At 42.0% G+C, this 20,187-nt stretch overlaps 1 protein-coding gene across 1 annotated transcript in view; it reads left to right on the top strand.

Annotated features, from left to right (window-relative positions):
* The window catches only part of LOC132324044 (amine oxidase [flavin-containing] B-like), a 51,903-nt gene that overhangs the window by 26,510 nt on the left and 5,206 nt on the right, over positions 1 to 20,187 (top strand). Inside the window, exons 4-13 of the mRNA XM_059840003.1 lie at positions 2,805 to 2,909; positions 3,619 to 3,710; positions 8,251 to 8,392; positions 9,656 to 9,805; positions 10,863 to 11,022; positions 11,755 to 11,851; positions 12,594 to 12,647; positions 16,708 to 16,765; positions 17,702 to 17,799; positions 18,905 to 19,016. Of these exons, the coding sequence (XP_059695986.1) occupies positions 2,805 to 2,909; positions 3,619 to 3,710; positions 8,251 to 8,392; positions 9,656 to 9,805; positions 10,863 to 11,022; positions 11,755 to 11,851; positions 12,594 to 12,647; positions 16,708 to 16,765; positions 17,702 to 17,799; positions 18,905 to 19,016 (1,068 nt within the window). The remainder of the gene's footprint in view (positions 1 to 2,804; positions 2,910 to 3,618; positions 3,711 to 8,250; positions 8,393 to 9,655; positions 9,806 to 10,862; positions 11,023 to 11,754; positions 11,852 to 12,593; positions 12,648 to 16,707; positions 16,766 to 17,701; positions 17,800 to 18,904; positions 19,017 to 20,187) is intronic.

The raw sequence follows: 20,187 nt of genomic DNA, 5'->3' as shown, positions 1-20,187 counted from the left end.
TGTCTCTGAGCTGTGCACTCATCAGGAAGCACTGCAGGGAATTCATAAGACTTGAGTTCACTCAGAGGGGATAACTGGGTTAGGGTTGCCTCTGGCAGACCAGGAAGCTCAGAACAAAATCAATAATTAGAATAACCCATTCTGATGCTGTCCTGGTTTTCTTGAGCACAGCAGTATGCTTGTTTCATAACCTAAATTTGGGAAATAGCAGGTGCTTGAAACCAAACTGATAAGCTCTGGCTTTGGAATACTTACAGGATGCTGACACCAGTGAAGTGGCAGAGGAACTGGCCATAGGGTCAGCTATGGAATTTTATCGTTCCCCAAATATCTAAAAGATCATTTCCAACATGGTTCAGATGTTATCACGTGGGACAGGAAGGCACTTGGTCTGAGAGGTTTTGCTCTTCTCTCACAGCCCTTTGGCAGCCAAGTATGAATTGATGTGTGCCCCAGTGTAAATTGATTCCACATGAAGAGATTCCATTGTAATACCCAGATGCTCATGCTGGAACAAAATGCCTCTGATGAGGCAAAACTTTTCTGTTCATCTCCATCTACAGGGGTATATTTTCCTGATTCCAGATTTTGTTTTCCTGATTCCAATGTTTTCATACACTTGAGTACAAAACATGTAGAAATGCAAATTTTTTTTCATCTGAATGAAAAAAAAAGAAAAAAGAAAATCCTCTATTTTCTGGGTGAACATGTGCCATAATGTCCACCCTGAAATTGGAAGTGCTAGGTTTAGTGGAAGGTTTTCAGCCTTGGTGCCTCTGGCCCATGAAGTGACTGGAGATCTACTCTGTATGACAAAACTTCTGATTGAAAACTTCTAAAAATTTGATTTTGGCATTGTAAAAACCATGATTTATCGTCCAAAGCACTGCAGAATTAAGTTTTTGTCTTGTTGCTGCTTCTTGTCCATTTACCAAAGAATTAAATCCTTTCCTCTCCATTTTGCTTTCTTCCTAACTTTGATTGCCTTGGTGTTTTTGACAAGGATTCCATTAGGGTCTTCTGTCCACAAAGACTAGGTGAAAAAACAGTTACTTCTTCATTTTCTCTGACCTGTTTGGGAGTTTTGTAAACTAATTTTCTCTTATTCATAGGTTCGATTTTTCTCTTACTGATTGAGCATCCTTTTTTTTTTTTTTGAATTGAAAGTCATCAAAGTTATTAGCCAGCATTTTTCAAAGTTATATCTCATTTTGTTATTTCTAGACCAAGTTTTGAGTGTTTCAGGATCCCTTTGTGCCCTTTTACTCTATCTTCTAGTGCTTGCAGACACCTGCAGATTTGAATAATGTGCTCTCTGTCCCTTCTTTCACAGTATTAATAAAGAGCCTAAATCAAATCAGGCCTGACATTTCTTTGAGTAAGTGGTCTTTGGATACTTCTCTTCAAAAAGACGTTGTTGTTGTTACCTGGTTATAAATATTAAATCTTGGTGCAGTATGATTTTGTTAAGACAGTGTAAATACTTTTTTAATGATGGATTGGTGTGGCACTGCATCAAATATCTATTAAACTTCTACTATTTGACATTCATGCTCATGTAGTCCACACTTAAATACATAATTTAATATAAATTTTGAAACATCAGCTGTGGCATGCAATATGGCCTTTATTATTTATCTATCTTATGGCCTCCATAATGCATTGTGAAAAAACAAGTACCCAGATTATGCTAATGAGCCTTTCTTAGTGAATTTTTAAAGCTATTAGGCTGCCCTCCATATAGTCAGAGAGGGAAATCCCATGTAAATAAAACAGCTCTGCAAATTACCCATTGTCTTCCACTCTTAATTAAGCTAGACTTTCTGAACATCTAGTAATGGAGATTTAGATACAAAAAATCTGACTATTAGATATTTAATGATGTAATTAGGACATTGGTATTGCTCACACTGTCACACTCTGTAATTTACAGCTAGGGGTCTTGGGCTAGAAGAATAAGTCTACTCAGTAAATGCTACATTTTCTGCAGTGCTGGTAATTTTTAGGTTAGTTGAGACTTTTTTTTTCCCCCAGGAAGGTCTCTGAGCTATGATTTAGTGTATAATAGAGGTTACCACAACTTCTTTTGTCTGATTTTGAAAGGAAAAAAAAAAAACCCCGAACTGCTAAATGCAATTAACAGTCACGTGTTTTCATGAACAATTAGAAGGGAAAAACAAGTTAAATAAATAAATAAATAAATAAATAAATAAATAAATAAATAAATAAATAAATATATCTCTCCTTTCAGTAGTGAATAACCAGTTTTTCAACTCAGACAATGCTGTTTCATCTCATTTTTTTGGTCTGATAATAGTGACTCTACTGCAGGGTTTGGTTGCCCAGAGGTGCCAAATGTGAAGCTTTGAAGGTAAAGTATCAGTTCTGCACTGGCATTCTGAAGTCTGACTTGCTAATTCAGCTGTGTATCACACTAAATTGCATGTGCAGAAGAACAGGAATGACAGAATAATTCCCTGGAGCTGGTTTCCAAGATCTTGTTCAGGTAACATTTGAGTATCTCTGAGGATGGAAGACACCAAGCTCCTTGGGCAGTGCTCAGTACTCAGGTGCCCTCATGGTGAACAAGCATCTCCTGATGTTCAGAAGGCACCTCCTATGTTTTTGTCCTGTGTCCTGCACACACAGGCAGTGACCCATCAGAAGCTGTCACATGGATTGATTAAATTTGTGCTCTTTGTGAGCACTTAACCTTTTGGTGCTGCTTCCCATGCGTGGAACCCATGATTATGGTGATCTTTTGGGGTTTTTAATGATGTTTTTGTTTGGTTTTCATCCTTCAGGGTAAATCTTACACCTTTAAAGGCCCATTCCCTCCTATGTGGAATCCCTTGGCCTACCTGGACTACAACAACCTATGGAGGACCCTGGATGAAATGGGAAAGGAGGTATGGCATGAGCATTGCAGCTGAATCAGCTCAGCTTGTCCCCATGAGGGGCAGAGGGAAGGGATTGGGGTGCAGACAGGCAAAGCTGCTCTGCCTTGAGCAAACCCAGTGCTGGCAAGAGCAGCCACATGTTTTGATGGCCAGAGCACATCTGAGAGTGGCCTCCTGGCAAGCTCTTCTGAATCCTGTGCTGCTGAGGCTGTCTGCACACATCTCTTTGTCTTTCTGGTAATGGGAATGTCAAGGTTTATGCCTGTGATTGATTTTTACCGTTTTTCCTCATGATTTGGTAAGTAATATTTTCAGAGGCTTGCAGAACTCAAACATTTGTCCTTTTCTACCTTGAAATTGAACCTGTGTAGAATTCATTCTTGTCTTGTTCTAGTTCTTAACCAGTTTTCCATTGACTGAGCTACAAAATTTGAGAAGAGGTTGTTCTTACTTGTCTAGATAATTGTGAGAGATATGGAATAACTTCGAGACATTTCTTAACTGTAAAACTGTTCTCTATTTTTCAATCTAAAAAGAAAAATTATGTTAAAATAAGCAAACAAACAAACAAACCCACTCCCCCAAAAGCATTCTCTGTTAAGTTCAGTATTACCTGCCAGAAATTTGCAGGCTGAGTTTACATTTTAAGACAAGATTATTTGTATTTCTTTGGCACTCATTCACTTGCTGATAAATGCTTTTCTTTATGTCTCCTTAGATTCCCAATGAAGCTCCATGGAAGGCTCCACGTGCAGAAGAATGGGACAAAATGACTATGCAAGATTTAATAGATAAAATATGCTGGACAAAGTAAGAAACATTTTAATGTGAAATATAATGGCTTATATTTATATACTTTATGGCTAAATAAGCATTACTGCCTTTCAAACAGGTATATTTATCACTAAAATACAGCCCTTTTAAAGAAAAGGGGTGAGAAAGTTCTGTAATAATGGACCATGACACCTGTCAGCACACTCAGAAGATTCTGTTACATTTCCCTAACTTTTTAGACAAAAATAAAAATAAAGTATATTTGGGAAGGTTTATATCTGAAGAGATGGATAGTACCCTAATCTGTTAGGTGCACTTTCCTGCTCTTTACTGTGTGTTTAGCCTTTCAGAGAAAAATGTTATGGTTACAGCAGGTTTTTGAATCAAACTCTTGATGGAACAACACACATTTATTCTGTGCTGGACCAGCTGATTTTACCAAAGTGCTATAAAGATAACATTTGTCTTTCAGTAGCACTAAATCACTTTAGATCTCATCATTCTATTGTTCAGCTGTTGCACTATAGGGAAACTGAAAATGCTTCCTGGTTTTATGTATACATCAAAGCAATTTTTCTTTACTTGCCATTCAACAGCAGTTGGATTGTTTTTCTTCTCACTGAAGGGGAAAAAAAAAGCCCATTAATCCTGGTTGCTGAAGAGCAGATTGATTTCTACAGCAACCTCCTCAGAATTGCTGAGTATCTGACATGTGGCTGTCATGAGCTGGAGCTTGGTGAAGAAATCCGTTAGTGCCTTCTAGGGCTGGTGCTGCCACTGACATTTTTATGGGACATTTTTCTGGCTTCAGGCAGCCTCTGGAGAGCAGCATGGCCTTGGTTGTTCATGTTGGACCTGTTGGAGAGAGTCCAGATGAGGCCACAAAGATGATCTGAGGGCTGGAACACTGCTGTGAAGATGGGCTGAGAGGATTGTTTAGCCTGGAGAAGATAAGGCTCCAGAGAGTCTTTAGAGCACCTTCCAGTGCCTAAAGGGACTGCAGGAGAGCTGGAGAGGGACTGTGAACAAGGACATTAGTAACAGGAGAAGGGGTTCTGGCTTTACAGTGAAAGAGGGCGGGGTTGAATTTGATATTTGGAAGAATTTTTTTTACCGCGAGGGCGATAAAGCCCTGGCACGTGTTACCAAGAGAAACTGTGGCTGCTCCATCTGTGGAAGTGCCCAAGGGCAGGCTGGAAGCCACCTGGTCTAGTGGAAGGTGTCTCTGCCCATGACAGGGAGGTTGGAACTGGAAGTGATGAAGGACACTTTAAGTTCTTTCACCATTCTATAGTCTGTGATTGTTAATGGACAGCAGGCTGTTGTCCAAAAACTTTCAGTCTTCTGGTTCATGGCTTTGCTTTCACAAGAGTGACAATTGCACAGAAGCATATAGAAAACCTTTCTGATTTGTGCCATGGTCCATATTGAGTAAAACCAAATGGAAATGTGTGCTGACAGCTGTGCTGGCCCTCTGAGCCTTGGACAGGGTGAGGAACTGTGCAAGTGAGCAAAGCACCACTCACTGTTCTCACTCAACATCCAATAGCTCATGTGACTACAGTCATGTTTTTTCCAGCTGTGATGGAATAAGAATTGACATTTTACCTGAATATTGGCATAAGCTGAAGATGCTTTTCAGATTTTATATGTGCATCTTGGCTTGATTTGCTCTGTTTGTTCAAAATTGAGGTAGCATGCTGCAGAAATGTCCCGCCCTGGAAGGTAATGATCCAGAAGGGCAATCTTTTACTCTTTCCTCTTATCCAGCAGACTGTACAGGTTTGCTTTTGGCTACAGCTGCATGCTGGAAATATCCTGAGTGCTCTTGGTTGAAATCATACTGCCATTTCTAGACAAAACATCAGGAACTGAAAAGCAGTGGGAGAAGGTGGCAGAATCTGGTAGAGTGTAACCACCATGTAATAGCATCTGCTTATAAAATATTAATAAATACATGCACATTAGGCAAAATATCTCATAGGTTTGATAACATTTTACAGTATGTGTTTATACAGATGAAAAACTTATAAAAAATTTCTGTATTATTTTTGGCTGTCAAGAATGAATTCACAATGCACCCATATTTCAGAAAATGGACCAGCTTTGTATTTGAGTGGGACTTTGCATTTTTAGAAAGCAGATTCCTTTTTCTGTAAAGATCTAGTGTTCTTTGAAACAGTATGCTAGAGTTAGGGTTTTTTTTTTTGAAGTTTGAAGACTAAAAAAAGAAAGAAGCAACCAGAATTGGATTCTGTACTGGGTTTGATGCCTTGCATATAAAGTATCTGTAGAATATCCATTCCTATCAGTTACAATGCAGTTAAACTGAGCATCTCCTGTTCCTCTTCATGTCTCTTTAAATTCCACCTCAGAGTGAAGGCAGAGGGAAGTATTTACTTAAAACAGGAGGAATATTTCCCTGAGTCTTAATTAATCCTCTTAGTGCTGTCGTGGTTTGAGGGGAAATGAGTTTTTTTTTGGGATGGTGTGGTCATGCCAATCGGTGTCCAGATTTTAATATTGGCACCTGGTTTGTCCACTGAGGGCATGGATACGCCTCTGAGAACACAGGGGTTAAAAGCTGTGAACTCCCACTGGAAGTTCCTTTTGAATTCCAGTCTGAGACAAGAGCAGACCTCCCCTGTCCAGCTCCGAGCTGGGCAGGGGGGAGGGGAGCCATGTGGCCGGAGGGAGGTAGGCCAGGCCTGGGCCGAAGGGTGGAGGAGCATTGCACTGCGAGGGCTTCGGGCAGCCATCCCCCATTCCCCCCCGGAGGGAGAAAGAGAGAGCAGCCTGTGCCTGTGATAGCACGGCTGGAGTGAAGGAGAAGGGGGGGTGCCCAGCAGGGCAGCCAGCTGTGGGAGTTCATGAACCAAACCGGCAGAGCCTGGGACTTTTAACCCTTCTTGGGATGATGGAAACCTTGCAAATGCTGATTCCTCCTGGAGTTGGTGAGATTGAGAGAAGTTGAGAAGAATTCTAGGTGGGAGGAGATGATGGAGTGGCTTTTGGCTGGACTTTTCTTGGATAGCTATGGACAGAACCCTTGAGTTCCTGTGACACAGAGACTGCATTCTAGGGGGAGGCAAGGGCTCAGAGCCAGGAGAGTGCGGTGATGTGAAGGTGTGTGAACAGAGAGGACGGGTGAGGAGGGTGGTGGTGGTGCCCTCCGTCTTCGAAGAGGAAGAAGAGGAAGATGATCTCTGTTCAAGAGACCCCTCAGCCCCAGGGGGTGAAACCTGGGGGGAACAGGTGTCCCAAAAGGAGAGGGACTGTGCTCTTTTTTGGAACTGGACAAAGCATCCTTAAAGGGAAAAACCCTAGAAGCAGCTCTGGTCCATGTGCAGTGGTGAGAGCACTGGACATAGAAGGAAGAGGTCATGATGGCAAAATGTTCTCCGGGCGGTGCCACACGTGACACGGAGACACGAGAAGTTGCGACTGTTTCCTGGGTGAAGTCTGTGGTGCAAGAGGGACTCCTCTCTTCTCGAAAAATTGATTATCCAAAGGGTGGTAACAGAATTAGGAAATTTTGTGGGGGGAGGAGGAGGAAATTTGGAAGGTTTTCATCCTGTGTTCTGTGTGTTTTTCCCTGTAGCTTTAGGTTAATAAAGTTTTTTTCCTTTCAATCGTAAGTTGGAGCCTGCTCTGCTCTGTCTCTGATCACATCTCACAGTAGATACCAGGAAAAGAGGTATTCTCATGGAAGCACTAGCATTTCACCTGGCTCAGACCATGACAGTGCACCTCAAAATCTTGTACAGGCTTATCCAGTAATTTACAGTAGAGCTGCTTTGAAAGAACAGGTTACAGGACATAAAGCAGTGATCCCTTTTCAGACACAGATCGATTTTCTGTTTCTGTGTTCATTGCCACTGGATGCCAGGACACTGTTTAAAATACTGACTAGAGCTACCAAAAGTATCCTTTCCTGTTTCTTGCCAGACTCTGGCATGAATGCTGTCACTTCTGCTATGGCTTCCTACTTTCATTTCTTTCCTTGTTGTGTTCCAGCCGCAAAACTCTCCCTGAGCAGAGGATTGGGCAGTGAACAGATGCTGACTAATCTGCAGATCTTAGATAATTAGCTTAGAAAAGACCCCTAACTTTTTTATGGTGGGTTTTGAATTATCTCTGTGCTGTGTTCTTGAAGGGACAGGCATCCAGCAGGTGTGGACAAAGATGCAGATCTGGTTTCTTACCCAGGAACTGGGGACAGGGTGGTTTTGGAGTCCAGTGAAGACAGGAGGGCTTGCTGTGCTTAGTCCTGAGGCTGGGATGACAGGCTAACTTTGCATTAGTATCATAAAATGATATAATCTTGGGCTTTGTCTCTCAATGTCCTAATTCTTCTGGAATACAGGAGTGTTTCATTAATATTCTTTTGCAGGATTACTTGAAAAATATTGCATAAAAGGAATTGATAATTCCTTACTTCAGCTGAAAATTAAGGAATCCTTTGCCCCCACAGTGAAAGAAAAGGCTGCCAAAGAGAGGCTCCTGCCTACTCAAGAACAATCTTGCCAGCATTATCCTGTTTTTAAATTAACTAGCTTTCTTGTCTTTGTTGCAGAGCTGCCAAGAGTTTTGCAACTCTGTTTGTGAATGTGGATGTCACTTCTGAGCCCCACGAGGTCTCTGCCCTTTGGTTTTTGTGGTACGTGAAGCAGTGCGGGGGCACTGCACGGATTTTCTCCACGACCAACGGGGGCCAGGTTGGTACAGCCATCACCTCCTGCAGCCCTTGGCAGGCCCTGGTTTAATTTCATTCTTTTGCCGGCTTATTTTAGTCCAGAGACATCCATGACTTTTGAACAAGCACACTGATAACTAATTTTATTAATTTACTCTTTAATCTGGATCTTGCAAAATTAATATTGAAGATTGCTCCCTACTGATAGCATTGCCCCCAGGGATCTGAAGATTTATGTCTGTCTTTTTTTTTTTTTTTTTGGATAAAGATTAAAGCATTTGCTTTGCTTATCCTCATTGAAAAGAGAAAATTTTACTTATGCTTATTTCTGTCACGAGGCTGAAGCCATCCTTAGCCCTGCAGAAGCACTTAATGGAGATGGCAATGTCAGCTGCAAGTTAACACTAAAAGTGTAGCCCAGAGCTGGGTTCCTAAGATGCAGATTTCCAAGTATTAACACCATTAAGATTTTAAGATCACTCTAAAGAAAATGAACACCCCTGCTTAAATATGGTATTGCTTTGAAATGTTTGCAATCTGGTACATTAGAGCTGCTTCTGCATTTGAAGAAAGTAAAGGCTCTGTTAATGGTCTTCTACTTGAGAAGTGCATGTTTCGCTAATTGTATCAGAAATGGATATATTTTTAGAAATGCTAATTATTTAATCATAAATAAAAATGCAAATACATTAACCATATTAAAATGCATAAATATGCATAGATAAGCAATTACTGTAGGTAATTTAAGTTAAATATGTTTAATTAAATATTATTTGAATTCTGTACTACGTTAGAGATGATTTGAGTTTAAGTTGGGTTGAATTACATAGTGCAGCAGACATTTTTGATGCGAGCTATGTGACTTCTTACACCTTGTTATTTATTATGAAGATCAGGTTTCCTGCTTCTGATACACAGAGCTCTGCAGGGATGAGTGAGCTCAGAGAAAGGTTTGAAGGTTTAAGCACTTTTCAGAAGTCTTGCTGATTCACACAGGCCTGTAGCATCTTTATGGAGACCCCATTTGGAGAAGGGATTTTCTTACAAGGTTACTCTTACTTTTAGTTTTGACTAGAGTTCAAATGGTGGTCAAATATGGGAAGGATTTGAGAAGCTGATGGAAAAAGAAAGTAAAATGGGTGCATTTCCAGAGACTGCAAAAATTCCCAAAAATGTTTCAGTAACAATGGAAGAAGGAGGTTTGTTCTGACTGCTGAGAGGAATGCTTGCCATGATCCACACTCCATGAGCACTGCTCTGCTGAGCTGTCGTGTCTGTGTTTCAGGAGAGGAAGTTTGTTGGGGGCTCAGGGCAGATCAGTGAGAAGATGATGGAGCGCCTGGGGGGGCGGGTGAGGCTGCGCAAGCCCGTGGTGCGCATCGACCAGTCCGGGGACGGCGTCGTCGTGGAGACCCTGGACCACGGGCTGTATGAGGTAATGCCATGTCCACTCAGAAGTCATTAGTGGTGGCTACAAAACCTTTAGCTTCTCCTTTTTGACTTCTCCAAAGTACAAAAATACAGCAGAGTATTCTTCTGCCAAAAGTGGCTGTGGCAGAAAGTCACACGTTCTCATTGTCCTGAAGTAACAGCAGTGTAGGAGCTTTAAAGTCCTGCCTAAAAGCAAAGTGTGGGTGCAGACTTTTCCTTTCCTGGCATCTCTTTGTGTTCAGTTACCTTCTGAATTAGAGGGTGATTATAAGGTGCAAAATCTAATTTAGCAACAAACTTTCAGTGAAAAACACTGCAAGCTTTGCTTCCAAGTTGTAACAGAGGAGTCCAGATGGAAGGGAGACCGGTGGACTCTTAGAGCACAGTGCTTTCTTTCAAACACCAGGGGCAGGGCAGCTGCCCATCATTTGAACAGATGGCTGTTTGTGTAATGCTCGCTTGTTATTTAATGAGCAGCATTTTGTGAGGGTTTTGTTTTGCAATTCTTATGCTAAATGCCAAAATTGCACCACAAGATACACCCTGCACCCTCCCCAGATGTCCTCCAAGACCATTAGGGCAGTACACTTGGGCTGAAGTAGGGGAGTATTGTATTTGCTGGGAATGTCCCGATGAAGGCAGGAATGATGCATCTGACTCCATGTCCTCAGAAAGCTCATTTATTACTTTATAATACTATATTATATTAAAGAATACTATACTGTACAAAAGAATACAGACTAGATACTTACTAAATGCTAAAAAGATGATAATGAAAACTCGGGACTCTTTCCAGAGTCTTGACACAGCTTGGCCCTGATTGGCCAAAGAGACAAAACAACTCACACCAGAATCCAGTGAAACAATCACCTGAGAGTAAACAATCTCCAAACACATTCCACACATGAGCACAACACAGGAGAAGCAAATAAGAATTGTTTTCCTTTTCTCTGAGACTTCTCAGTTTCCCAGGAGAAAAATCGTGGGCGAAGGAATTATTTCAGAAAATGTGAATGCCACAGGGGAGAATGTATTTGGCTTATGGATAATTTCTTTTCCAGGGCAAATATGTGATCAGTGCCATTCCTCCAGCTCTTTGTTTGAAGATTCATTTCAACCCACCTTTGCCCCCAATGAGGAACCAGCTCATCAACAGAGTCCCCATGGGCTCAGTCATCAAGTGCATCGTGTACTACAAGGAAACTTTCTGGAGGAAGAAGGGTATTGCATTTTAATGGAAAGTAATAGTGACAGAGAGAGGGAAGACACTCCCTGGCAACAGGACAGACTCATTATTCAGAGCATGCTAAACCTTAGAAGGAGACATCATATTCTCATATTCCTTTTTTGCCTTCTCTTGTGAGAGAAATGTGAGAGTTTGGTTGGGACGAGAGGGAGGGTGAGGGAATGAAAAGAGGAGGTAGTCATGAATAGAAAATTCATGCCTGTTGCTTATTGCCTTAGTTGTTCTGTTGTCCTCTCCTTGAGTGGCACCTGGGTAGGGGATGAGCTTCTCCCACATGTGCAGGGTTGTAAAGGTACAAGTGATGTATGAGGGAAGGGTCTGCAAAAATGCTGCTCTCTGGATGGACTGGTCAGCAGTAATTGAAGGTGTCTTCCCACAGACATCCCCAGCTGGGTTAGTCATCCTGGGCTCCTCTGACATGCTGAATGCTTCCATCATGAATCCTCTTTTGGAAGTCACTGAATCCAAGGCAAACTGCAATGCAGTAACACCCACTTCTCATTAATGGCTGTAATGAGCCCACATCTGTTTGCCTACAAATATCACCCACCCCTCCCCTTTCTAAATGAACTTGAAGGTTCTGCATCCTGGCATGTTCTGGCTATTAGTCTTGGAATGGATCAGCAGGAGGTGACTGAGTATTTTACAACTTCTTGGAAGCTCCTGTGTCTTGATTCATGCCTGGTTTTCCACCTTGTTCTTACCAGGCTATTGTGGTACCATGATCATTGAAGATGAGGAAGCTGCAATTGGTCTAACACTTGATGACACTAAGCCTGATGGCAGCTTTCCTGCCATAATAGGGTAAGGGACAAAGAAAGTGTCTTGTCTAGTTATGTTTTTTATTTTGTCTTAGAGGCAGCAATTGAAGTAGAAAATCTGATACTTTTGAAAGAAAATGCTTTAAAAATAATTAAAAGTTGAATTTCTCAGTGCATTGTAATTTTCTATGGTTGTTTTACTTCAAAATTCTCCTCTATTATTTCATTGCTAATTAAAAAAATTAAATTCTACTTAACTTTCTGCTTTTTTTTGCTGTAATCTTTTGCCTTTGTTTGTGGCAAAGTGCAAACTTGGAGTAGAGGAAAGGAAAGAGAAGAAAAAGAGGATTATTGCAAAAATGTACTTTAAGTACTTCAGTTCTTTAAATGAAAATTTGTTTTCTAGAATTAAATTTTATTTTGTTCTGGTTATTTTAGCAACCAGAGAATAGCATCAGTCTTAAAAGTTTTATTAAAAAATTATTTCCAGCTCAATCCCAGGTGTTGTGTCATTGCTATATGCCTGCACCCAAGGCTGTATGAAATTGAAGTAATTGGGAAACAGCTCATGCAAATATTCCAACATGAATTTCAGAGTGGTTCCTTCCTAAATGAGTCCTGCAAGCAGCAGGTAGAGCATTATGCAGAAAGGTGAAATGGATGTTTTTATTAGAGACCCTAAAGCTATTACTGTGAATCACAGCATCTCATCCTAAGTTATTGGCATTTTACATAAGGCAGGGGATGTAGCAGCATAATGGAGTAAATTGTTTGTGGTCTTCCAGCTTCATTCTTGCTCGGAAGTGCAGAAGACTGACAGGTCTCACCAAAGAAGAAAGGTAAGTACAAACCCTGGAGATCTGTGTGGAATTCGAGTCAAAATTTTGTTATAAATGACCAGAGCAGGAAAAAAATGCCAGTGCCCTGATTTGAAGGAAGTTTTCTGTAAGCTTGTGCCAGTAGGCAGGCATTAGGGAAGAAGATGCCTTACTTAGTTTTGGATGAAGGACCCAGGGAATTCCCACATAGCTCTTGCCTTTTGGAAACTCTCTGGTCCTGGTTCTTATTTTCCCACAAGGCTTCTCTGTTTATGTGACTCTTTCTAAGGAACAGCTCTAAGATGCCCAATATGAAAGTAGTGTAGACATTCTGCTGGAAAGTGTCCAGGACCAGCCTCCTCCTCCTCCCACTGCTGCTTCCCTGGCTTCTTCCAGGTGCCTTGAGCTCTGGGAAAGCTTGTCAGAAGGGAAAAGTTTGGCCTCTCTGTTTGATTTTACCTTTATTTTCTGTTCACCCTGGAGAGTCCTTTCAGTATCTGTAACTTAGTGCAACTTGAACCTGTAGCTACTATGAGCAAGCTTCAGCATCACTAAGGGGTCAGAAAGCTGCCTCCATCTCTGGACCCTCAGTGTGGGGAAAAAAATGCCCTTCAGGCACAGATGAAAGTCATTTTACTGTCTTCTTGAAACAAATCTCTGCATAGAGTAGTGCTCTTTGCTATATTAATAAGATGGAATTTATAAAGCAATGATTTTTTATTTTCCATCACACTGACTCACTGTATCTGATCAAATGAAAGCTGCAAATAGAAACTGTGGATTAAGAGGAGAGCCTTGGTTTGACAGGGAGAAAATACATTTGATTTTAAAATATGATAAAGGAGCAGTGTTCCCAAGTAAACATTTTTACAGTAATAGCTGGTCTAACTAGAGAAGATGCAGTCATGTCAGATAATCTGGAAGTCTGGGGATAGTGGGTCTAAATGGAGCTGTTTATGTCCCAGCCTTTTCAAATGACAGCCTGGTACCACAGAGCCCTTTTAATTTTGGCAGGAATGGACAAGCACTGAGGCTTTGAGATAGTGCCCCAGCAGGTGCCAGATGATAAAAGTCATGTAGGTGTTCTGAAACCCAGTGTGCCCAAAATTTTGAGCCATCCTGAACACCAAATGGTGTCTTACACAGTGTGTCAGTACCCTTGATTGAATGGAGCATCTGCAGTCCTTGAGAACAGCTTTTCTTTCAATGAAATTAGGGTCTGTCCTGGCTCTTTGCAAGGCTCCATCCTTTTCCCTGGCTATTAAAAGCACTGGCACAATTACCTGTCTCTGCTGCTGCCAGCAGCCAGGTTTTATACAGGAGTTTTGAACTCTTGTCTTTTGTGGAATAAACCTTGGACTAGGAGGGACTTTGCCTTGGTAAAGAATGGTTATAGAATGTGCTGGCTGTACCCTGGAGCAGGGCTGCCTCTGGCTCCAGCAGTCTTGGCCACAGCCAGAAAAGGCAGGAACAGCTCCTGTCCTCCCCAAGAGCACAACCCTCCTTCCAGTGGAATTTGGGGTGCAGGACAAGGCAGAACAGGAACCCAGACCTTCTCCCAGTGTACACTCAGGGTAAAACCAGTTTGTATAATTTAGATGAGGGCTGTGGTGCTGCAGGGAGGGATCTCTTCTGAGCACGGGCTTCTTGTGACACCCTGCAGAGGGTGAACCTTGCTGAGATGCTGTGCTCACCTACCAACACAACCTGGGCTCTCCCTTCATGGTGCTGAGGACAGGGTGAGAGTTTTGGTTCAGAGTAGGATGTAGAGTCTGTGGCAGCTATCCTAAATCATTGCTTGGAAGCTGTGGGAGAGGATAGAAATCTTTTCACAGCTAAGCCTGAGTGAAGGAAGTAAATTTCCCTACTGCCTCCCAGCTGGTGCTCCCAGGTCAGGTGCCAGTGGTGAGATCGTGCCCTGCCTTTCAGAGCTGTGCAGTGAGGGCCATGGCATCCCACACAGCTGTGCAGTAAGAGACCAGGAGAGGAGCTGAGTGTCTGCACTTCCTCCACACTGGGCACAGCGTGACTCTCAACAGGAGCCTACCTTGGTAGCTCCAGGCATAACATTCCTCTTATTTAGTGCTCATAGCAATTTCAGAGCTGAGCCCAAAGCCAAGAAATGAGGATTTTACTCACTGCATATTACTCCATGTAGTGCTATTTTGTTCCATGCTAGCATTAACTAAAAGTCCATCAATAAGAATTTCTTTAAACTTCTCTAGGGCAGAAAATGCAGATCTTGCAGAGACACCAGCAAGATGCAAAGATTGCTTTTTTTAGGGGTAATGTCCTCAGTGATTGATTTATGTTGATGCAATTCAATCCTTTAGAAACTGTTGGTTTGGTTTTTGCTTTGTTTGCTCATTTGGGGTTTCTTTTCTTGTCAAATAATACCCTCTTACTGATGACTAATTCCTTCCAATGTCTACACTTCTTAAGAGTCTGAAGATGCCCTTGACCTGAAGCTTAATATTTTCCTTTGCACAGCTATCTTTAACTAGCTAATCTGTGTTTGCAATGTACTCAGCACACAGCTGTGAACTTGCACCTCTGTGCAGGAGCCCTGCAGTTGGCCACACGTGACAATACCTACCTGTCACTGGCATGCCATTTCCAGGCTCTCTGGAGGATCTGCAAGTCGTTGTGGGAAAAGGACAGGGCACAGGCAGGTCTAGAGGAGTCATTCTCATCCCTGCCATGGTGCTGGGAGGAGCAGATGGGTCCCAAGGTGATAATTCATTTTCCTGTGGAGCCCTGTGGTGTTTCTGACCTGCCCTCAAAGGAGGAATTGGTGGCATTTGTGAGACATCAGCAGCGGCTTGGCTGGACCCTGCTGTTAAAATGGTTTCATTCTGTTCAGGCACTGGGTAGGTGCTGGTGGTCTGCAGGGCACAGTGCTCACTGCATTTAGGGAGAAATTGGGAAATCACCCTTTTCCTTATGGCTGTTGCTGGATTTGTGTCGCCCCTGACTCCAGGGGAATGTTCATATTCAGGTCCTGGAGCTCTCTGAGCCTTCCTGTCCTGTCACTGCTTCTGGAGCAGGCTGACCCTTGTCCTGTGCCCCAGGGCAGAAGGAAGGGGCTGTTTCCTTCCCCCTGCTGCTGCTGGGCTTGACACCAGCCAGCAGCAAAACCACCCTGAACCCCTGAGCTCTTCCTGAACTGTAGCAACCTTCACTTCCTTGCTCAAGCTCCAACCTACATGTGAGGGCACCTTCAAAGCCCTTCAAGTCATCCTGTTTCTCTTCATCCTCTTTCCATGGCATTCTTTGAGTTCAGCTGCTCATGGGGATAGCTGGGCTCATGTAGAGCTGGGTTGCTTCTTGCAGAAATTACGTGTGGTTTCCTCACATGCTTTTATAGCTGAAAGAGGAGCCCCTCACAGTTTCAGAGCTGGGACTCCTGTGTTTCTGTGCCCAGCATGGCTTTTTGTGAGCACTGGATTTTCTTCCAGAGGTAAATGTCTTTCCAGAGCTGTGCTTGCTTTCCATAATTGTTATTTCTTCCTGATCTTCTTGGTTTTGGGAATTGGTGCAGCATGGCTAAGAGTAAAACCCAAGGGCTTGTAGGAACAAACTTAATTGCACAGACTTGGGGTTTGCTATAGTATAAAGTGTATTCAATGATTTATACACTCATAAACTTAAAACAGGAGGAAATTTTATATAAACAGAACTGAAATACTGATTCCCTGAGAGCTGCAGTATATTGAGACCTGCATCTTTGTAGGAACAAACTGTAAGTTAGACTATGTGACAAGTCAAAAAAGTGCAATGCCTTACTGCTTTTTCCTGACGGGCTGGGTACTTTACTATTTGGGTAATTTGAGGATTTGGGCTGCTGGGGTTATCTTAAGAGAACAGCTTGCAAAACTGCTGGAAAACCAGCACTTATGCAGCACAGGAGCTCAGGTTATTTCTGGTGATCCAGAGGCTGATGAATTGGGATAGATCCTAAATAGCTGGAACCTCAAATTAGAGCAGATACAATTCTTGTCCTCTTAGCAGCAGGGTATATTAGAAGGGATTTGTTTTCTCTTTCCTCACACTGAAGTCTTCTGTTGCTTTTCTCTCTCAGGAAGACGAGGCTGTGTGAGCTCTATGCAAAGGTTCTGGGATCAGAGGAAGCTTTACATGTAAGCACAAAATCTCTGAAAAGGCACCTTTGGGAAAGGCACCTGCTGTGGGAGCATTTGCTGCCCTCTCTAGGGGAGTGGAGAGAAGAGAGACGATGGAGAGATTATGGCAAGCCTTGGGTTGGGTGTGACAGTGAGGATAAGAACAAGCTTTATGAACACTAATGAAACATTAAAAGGTGGTTTTGTTGATATATTCTTGCCCAGCTCTGTGGCTGGGATTCTCAGTGCTTGTCACCATAAACCTCAGCTGCTGTCACACATGACAGGCTTGCTTTCCCTCTCTGTCCATGTTGTGTCTTCTCTCTTACTAGTTGTTAAGATGCTGCATGTGTTGGGTTGTTTTTCTTTTGCCTTTCCCTTGCCTTCTCTTCCCTGTAAATGCAAATGACTGTTAGGATTGGTGTGATCTCACACTTAGATTATGTGATTAATGCCACTTATACTTTTAAAAACAATTTTACGGAGTTAAAAGTTGTAGACACCAATCTGGAGAACACATGATTTTCAACACAATGATATTGTACACAGAACCATGCAAGTGCCACACTTTTCAGTTTTAACAGTGTGTATTTGTACCCAAGGTACACATTACAAGTATTAAAACTGTATGCACCGGAGGTTAATTTTGCTTCACATGCCTCAGAGCATAAGTATGTGCACAAAGCATAAATTAACATTGACAGATGAAGAGGATTATGCTCTACAATGCTCAGATTAACTAGTTTTTTAGACAGTGTATTCTTATTTTTAAAAACTCAGGGCTTATTGTGTGGAGTTCACGCTGCGTTAAGAGACTTGTTAAATGTGCTCATCTTGTCAGATGTTGACATGCAACAAATGATAAACTGTTCTTCTCTGCTCTCTCCTCAGTTCTGTTATTAACTTCCTCGAGACTTTGTCCTTTCCCTGAGTGAATTAATCTCTGTTTTACAGCCCGTGCATTATGAAGAGAAGAACTGGTGTGAGGAGCAGTATTCTGGGGGCTGCTACACAGCCTACTTCCCACCAGGCATAATGACTCAGTATGGAAGGTACAGTGTCTATTTATAGTGGGCTTTGGAGTGCTAAGATAAGACCAAGTTAATAAATATCCTCAGAAAGGGTCATAAATCCTCTGTCATGGTTCACTTCATACCTTTAAGATCACTGGGGGATGTTTGAAACAGATGGGATAACCTTCCACTTGTCTCTGTTGAGCTTCATGATGGATGAGTACACTATCATGAGGGGCTTTTATTCCATCCTGTTATTTGGTGAGTTCAGCTGAGGAGGTTCTGGGAGGGGAGTTGGGAAGCTTCCATAGTCTGCTTACAAAAATGGCTTTGGGTGTTTGAGATCAGTGTAACCATTTCAAGCACTCCTTTAGCTGATGATTTAGAAATACTGACAGAGACTTAGTTCTTGCCAACATTGATGGTAATAAGTGATTTCTTTCAACCATTCCTTTCTTTTTAGCAGTGAAAGCTTAATATAGTGATCAGTGAGTCATTGTGTACAGTCCTCTCCCACTTAAGTTTTTGCATGAAAATAAGATTTACCAAGAAGTAAAAGACTTACTTCAGACTGGTGATTTGATTTAGATACACAGGTTTTAATCTGGTAGGAGAGCCATACTGTTTAAGTTCTTGTAATTTAAAAGTAACTTAGAGCAATAAATCAATTATAACAAAGAGCTTATGGAGGCCTTAGTATTTGAGGTAATTAAAATGATGATTATGGCAGATTCTGGCAAAAATAGAGTTAAAACAATGCTTTTTGTTAATTTACCTATTGCTTCAAATATTATGGGGATATATTTCAGAATGCTGCATTGTGCCAGTAATGCCTGGCATTGGTTCTTATGCCATGGGCTGGAACTGCCAGATAGTGTAAGTCTCATCTCAAAATAGTTGTCCTTTTCACCTGTGGTTGTCATTTTCACCTATGAAGAGTGTAAACCTTTAATAAATATGAACACTGGCGTGCTCATTGTAAGAAATTAAATGCAACCCAGAGTCCCCCTCCAGCTCCACTCACCCAGTGCTATTATCTTCAAGTGCTTGCTGTCATTTAAAACATTTTTATTCCAGCATTAACCCTGCTATTTCAGTTCTTTCCTGATACAGCTGATGTGACTTTTTGCTTGTGTCCCTGCAGGATCATCCGGCAGCCCGTTGGCAGGATTTATTTTGCTGGCACAGAGACAGCCACTGAGTGGAGTGGATACATGGAGGGGGCTGTCCAGGCTGGAGAAAGAGCAGCCAGAGAGGTACAGGGGATGCCCAGGGGACACTGTAAAATGCCCTGTGGAAAATGAAAGATCTTGTGGTTGGAGGGGAAGTGAGAACTGAGGGTTGGCAGCTTCAGGTGTTCTGAATCTTTATGCAAATCCCTGCAAAGGGGATTGACTTCAAAAAGGATGAAGGTTTTGCACTTAGATTTGGAATGTTAGGAAGGGAAGGGCTCTGGCTATTTTGTCAAACTCCTCCCTTGTTTCTAGGTTTAATTTTTTTCTTCTTTTACAGATGTCCCAAATTCTCCCCCAGTAATTTTTCTCCCAGATCTGTTAATCATTGTACTGAGGGATCCTGGCTGTTAGAGCATGGGAACAGCTCAGTCCTGCAGCTCTGCACACCAAGCCAGGCCCTTCCTCAATGTTTCCAACACAGTGATGTTCCACTGAGACAGCCTTAACAGAGTCACTAAACAAGGATTTAGATATTTTTCTTCTGAGAAAATGCCCATTTCCTGAGTATTTTCCAGAACATTACAGTTTATGGAGCAGCAAAAGAAATTTAATCTTTGTTATATGAGGTGAAGGAAACCTTGTGGCTAAAAACTAATCAAGGAATACAAATTGTCCTGGAAGGAACATGGAGAGTTCATCTAGCCCCAAGAGACAGAGATCAATTGTTCATAAATTATCCCATTTGAGAAAGTTGTAGCTAAGGTGCTCCTGGAAAGCCCCAGAGATCTCATGACCTCTCTGATATAAGGACATTACAGCAGAACCTCCTCAGCAGAGGACTAGATAGGTGCATTTGACTGGTAAAAATTTTGATGTTTTCCTTTCCTTATTTACTTATGAAAGGAAAACGTTGAAAATTCAGTGCTTCTCACTCTCCTGCATTGAAGAGTTCACGTTGTCCATGAGTCCTCTCTACACTAAAAGCCCCTTGTAAAAGATGTTAAATCTTAAATCTACAAGTGCCTGGAATAGAGAAAACATTATAATCACCATCTCCATTTTATTTCACTGTAGAAGAAGCTAATCTTGCTATCTTCCCTGAATATAATTTCAAACAGTCTTTGCTATCCGAGTGATCTCTGCTATCTTTGATACTTTGAATGGGATCTTTCCCATTGCAAAGGTTTCAGTTTTAATTTTGCTTTTCTCTCCCTGAAGGTAGTGGTCTGTCACCACTCCCAGGATGCTGTTC

This window comes from Haemorhous mexicanus, chromosome 2 (assembly GCF_027477595.1).
Source record: "Haemorhous mexicanus isolate bHaeMex1 chromosome 2, bHaeMex1.pri, whole genome shotgun sequence".
NCBI classification, from domain to species: Eukaryota; Metazoa; Chordata; class Aves; order Passeriformes; family Fringillidae; genus Haemorhous; species Haemorhous mexicanus.
This window is presented reverse-complemented; position numbering and strand designations above follow the sequence as displayed.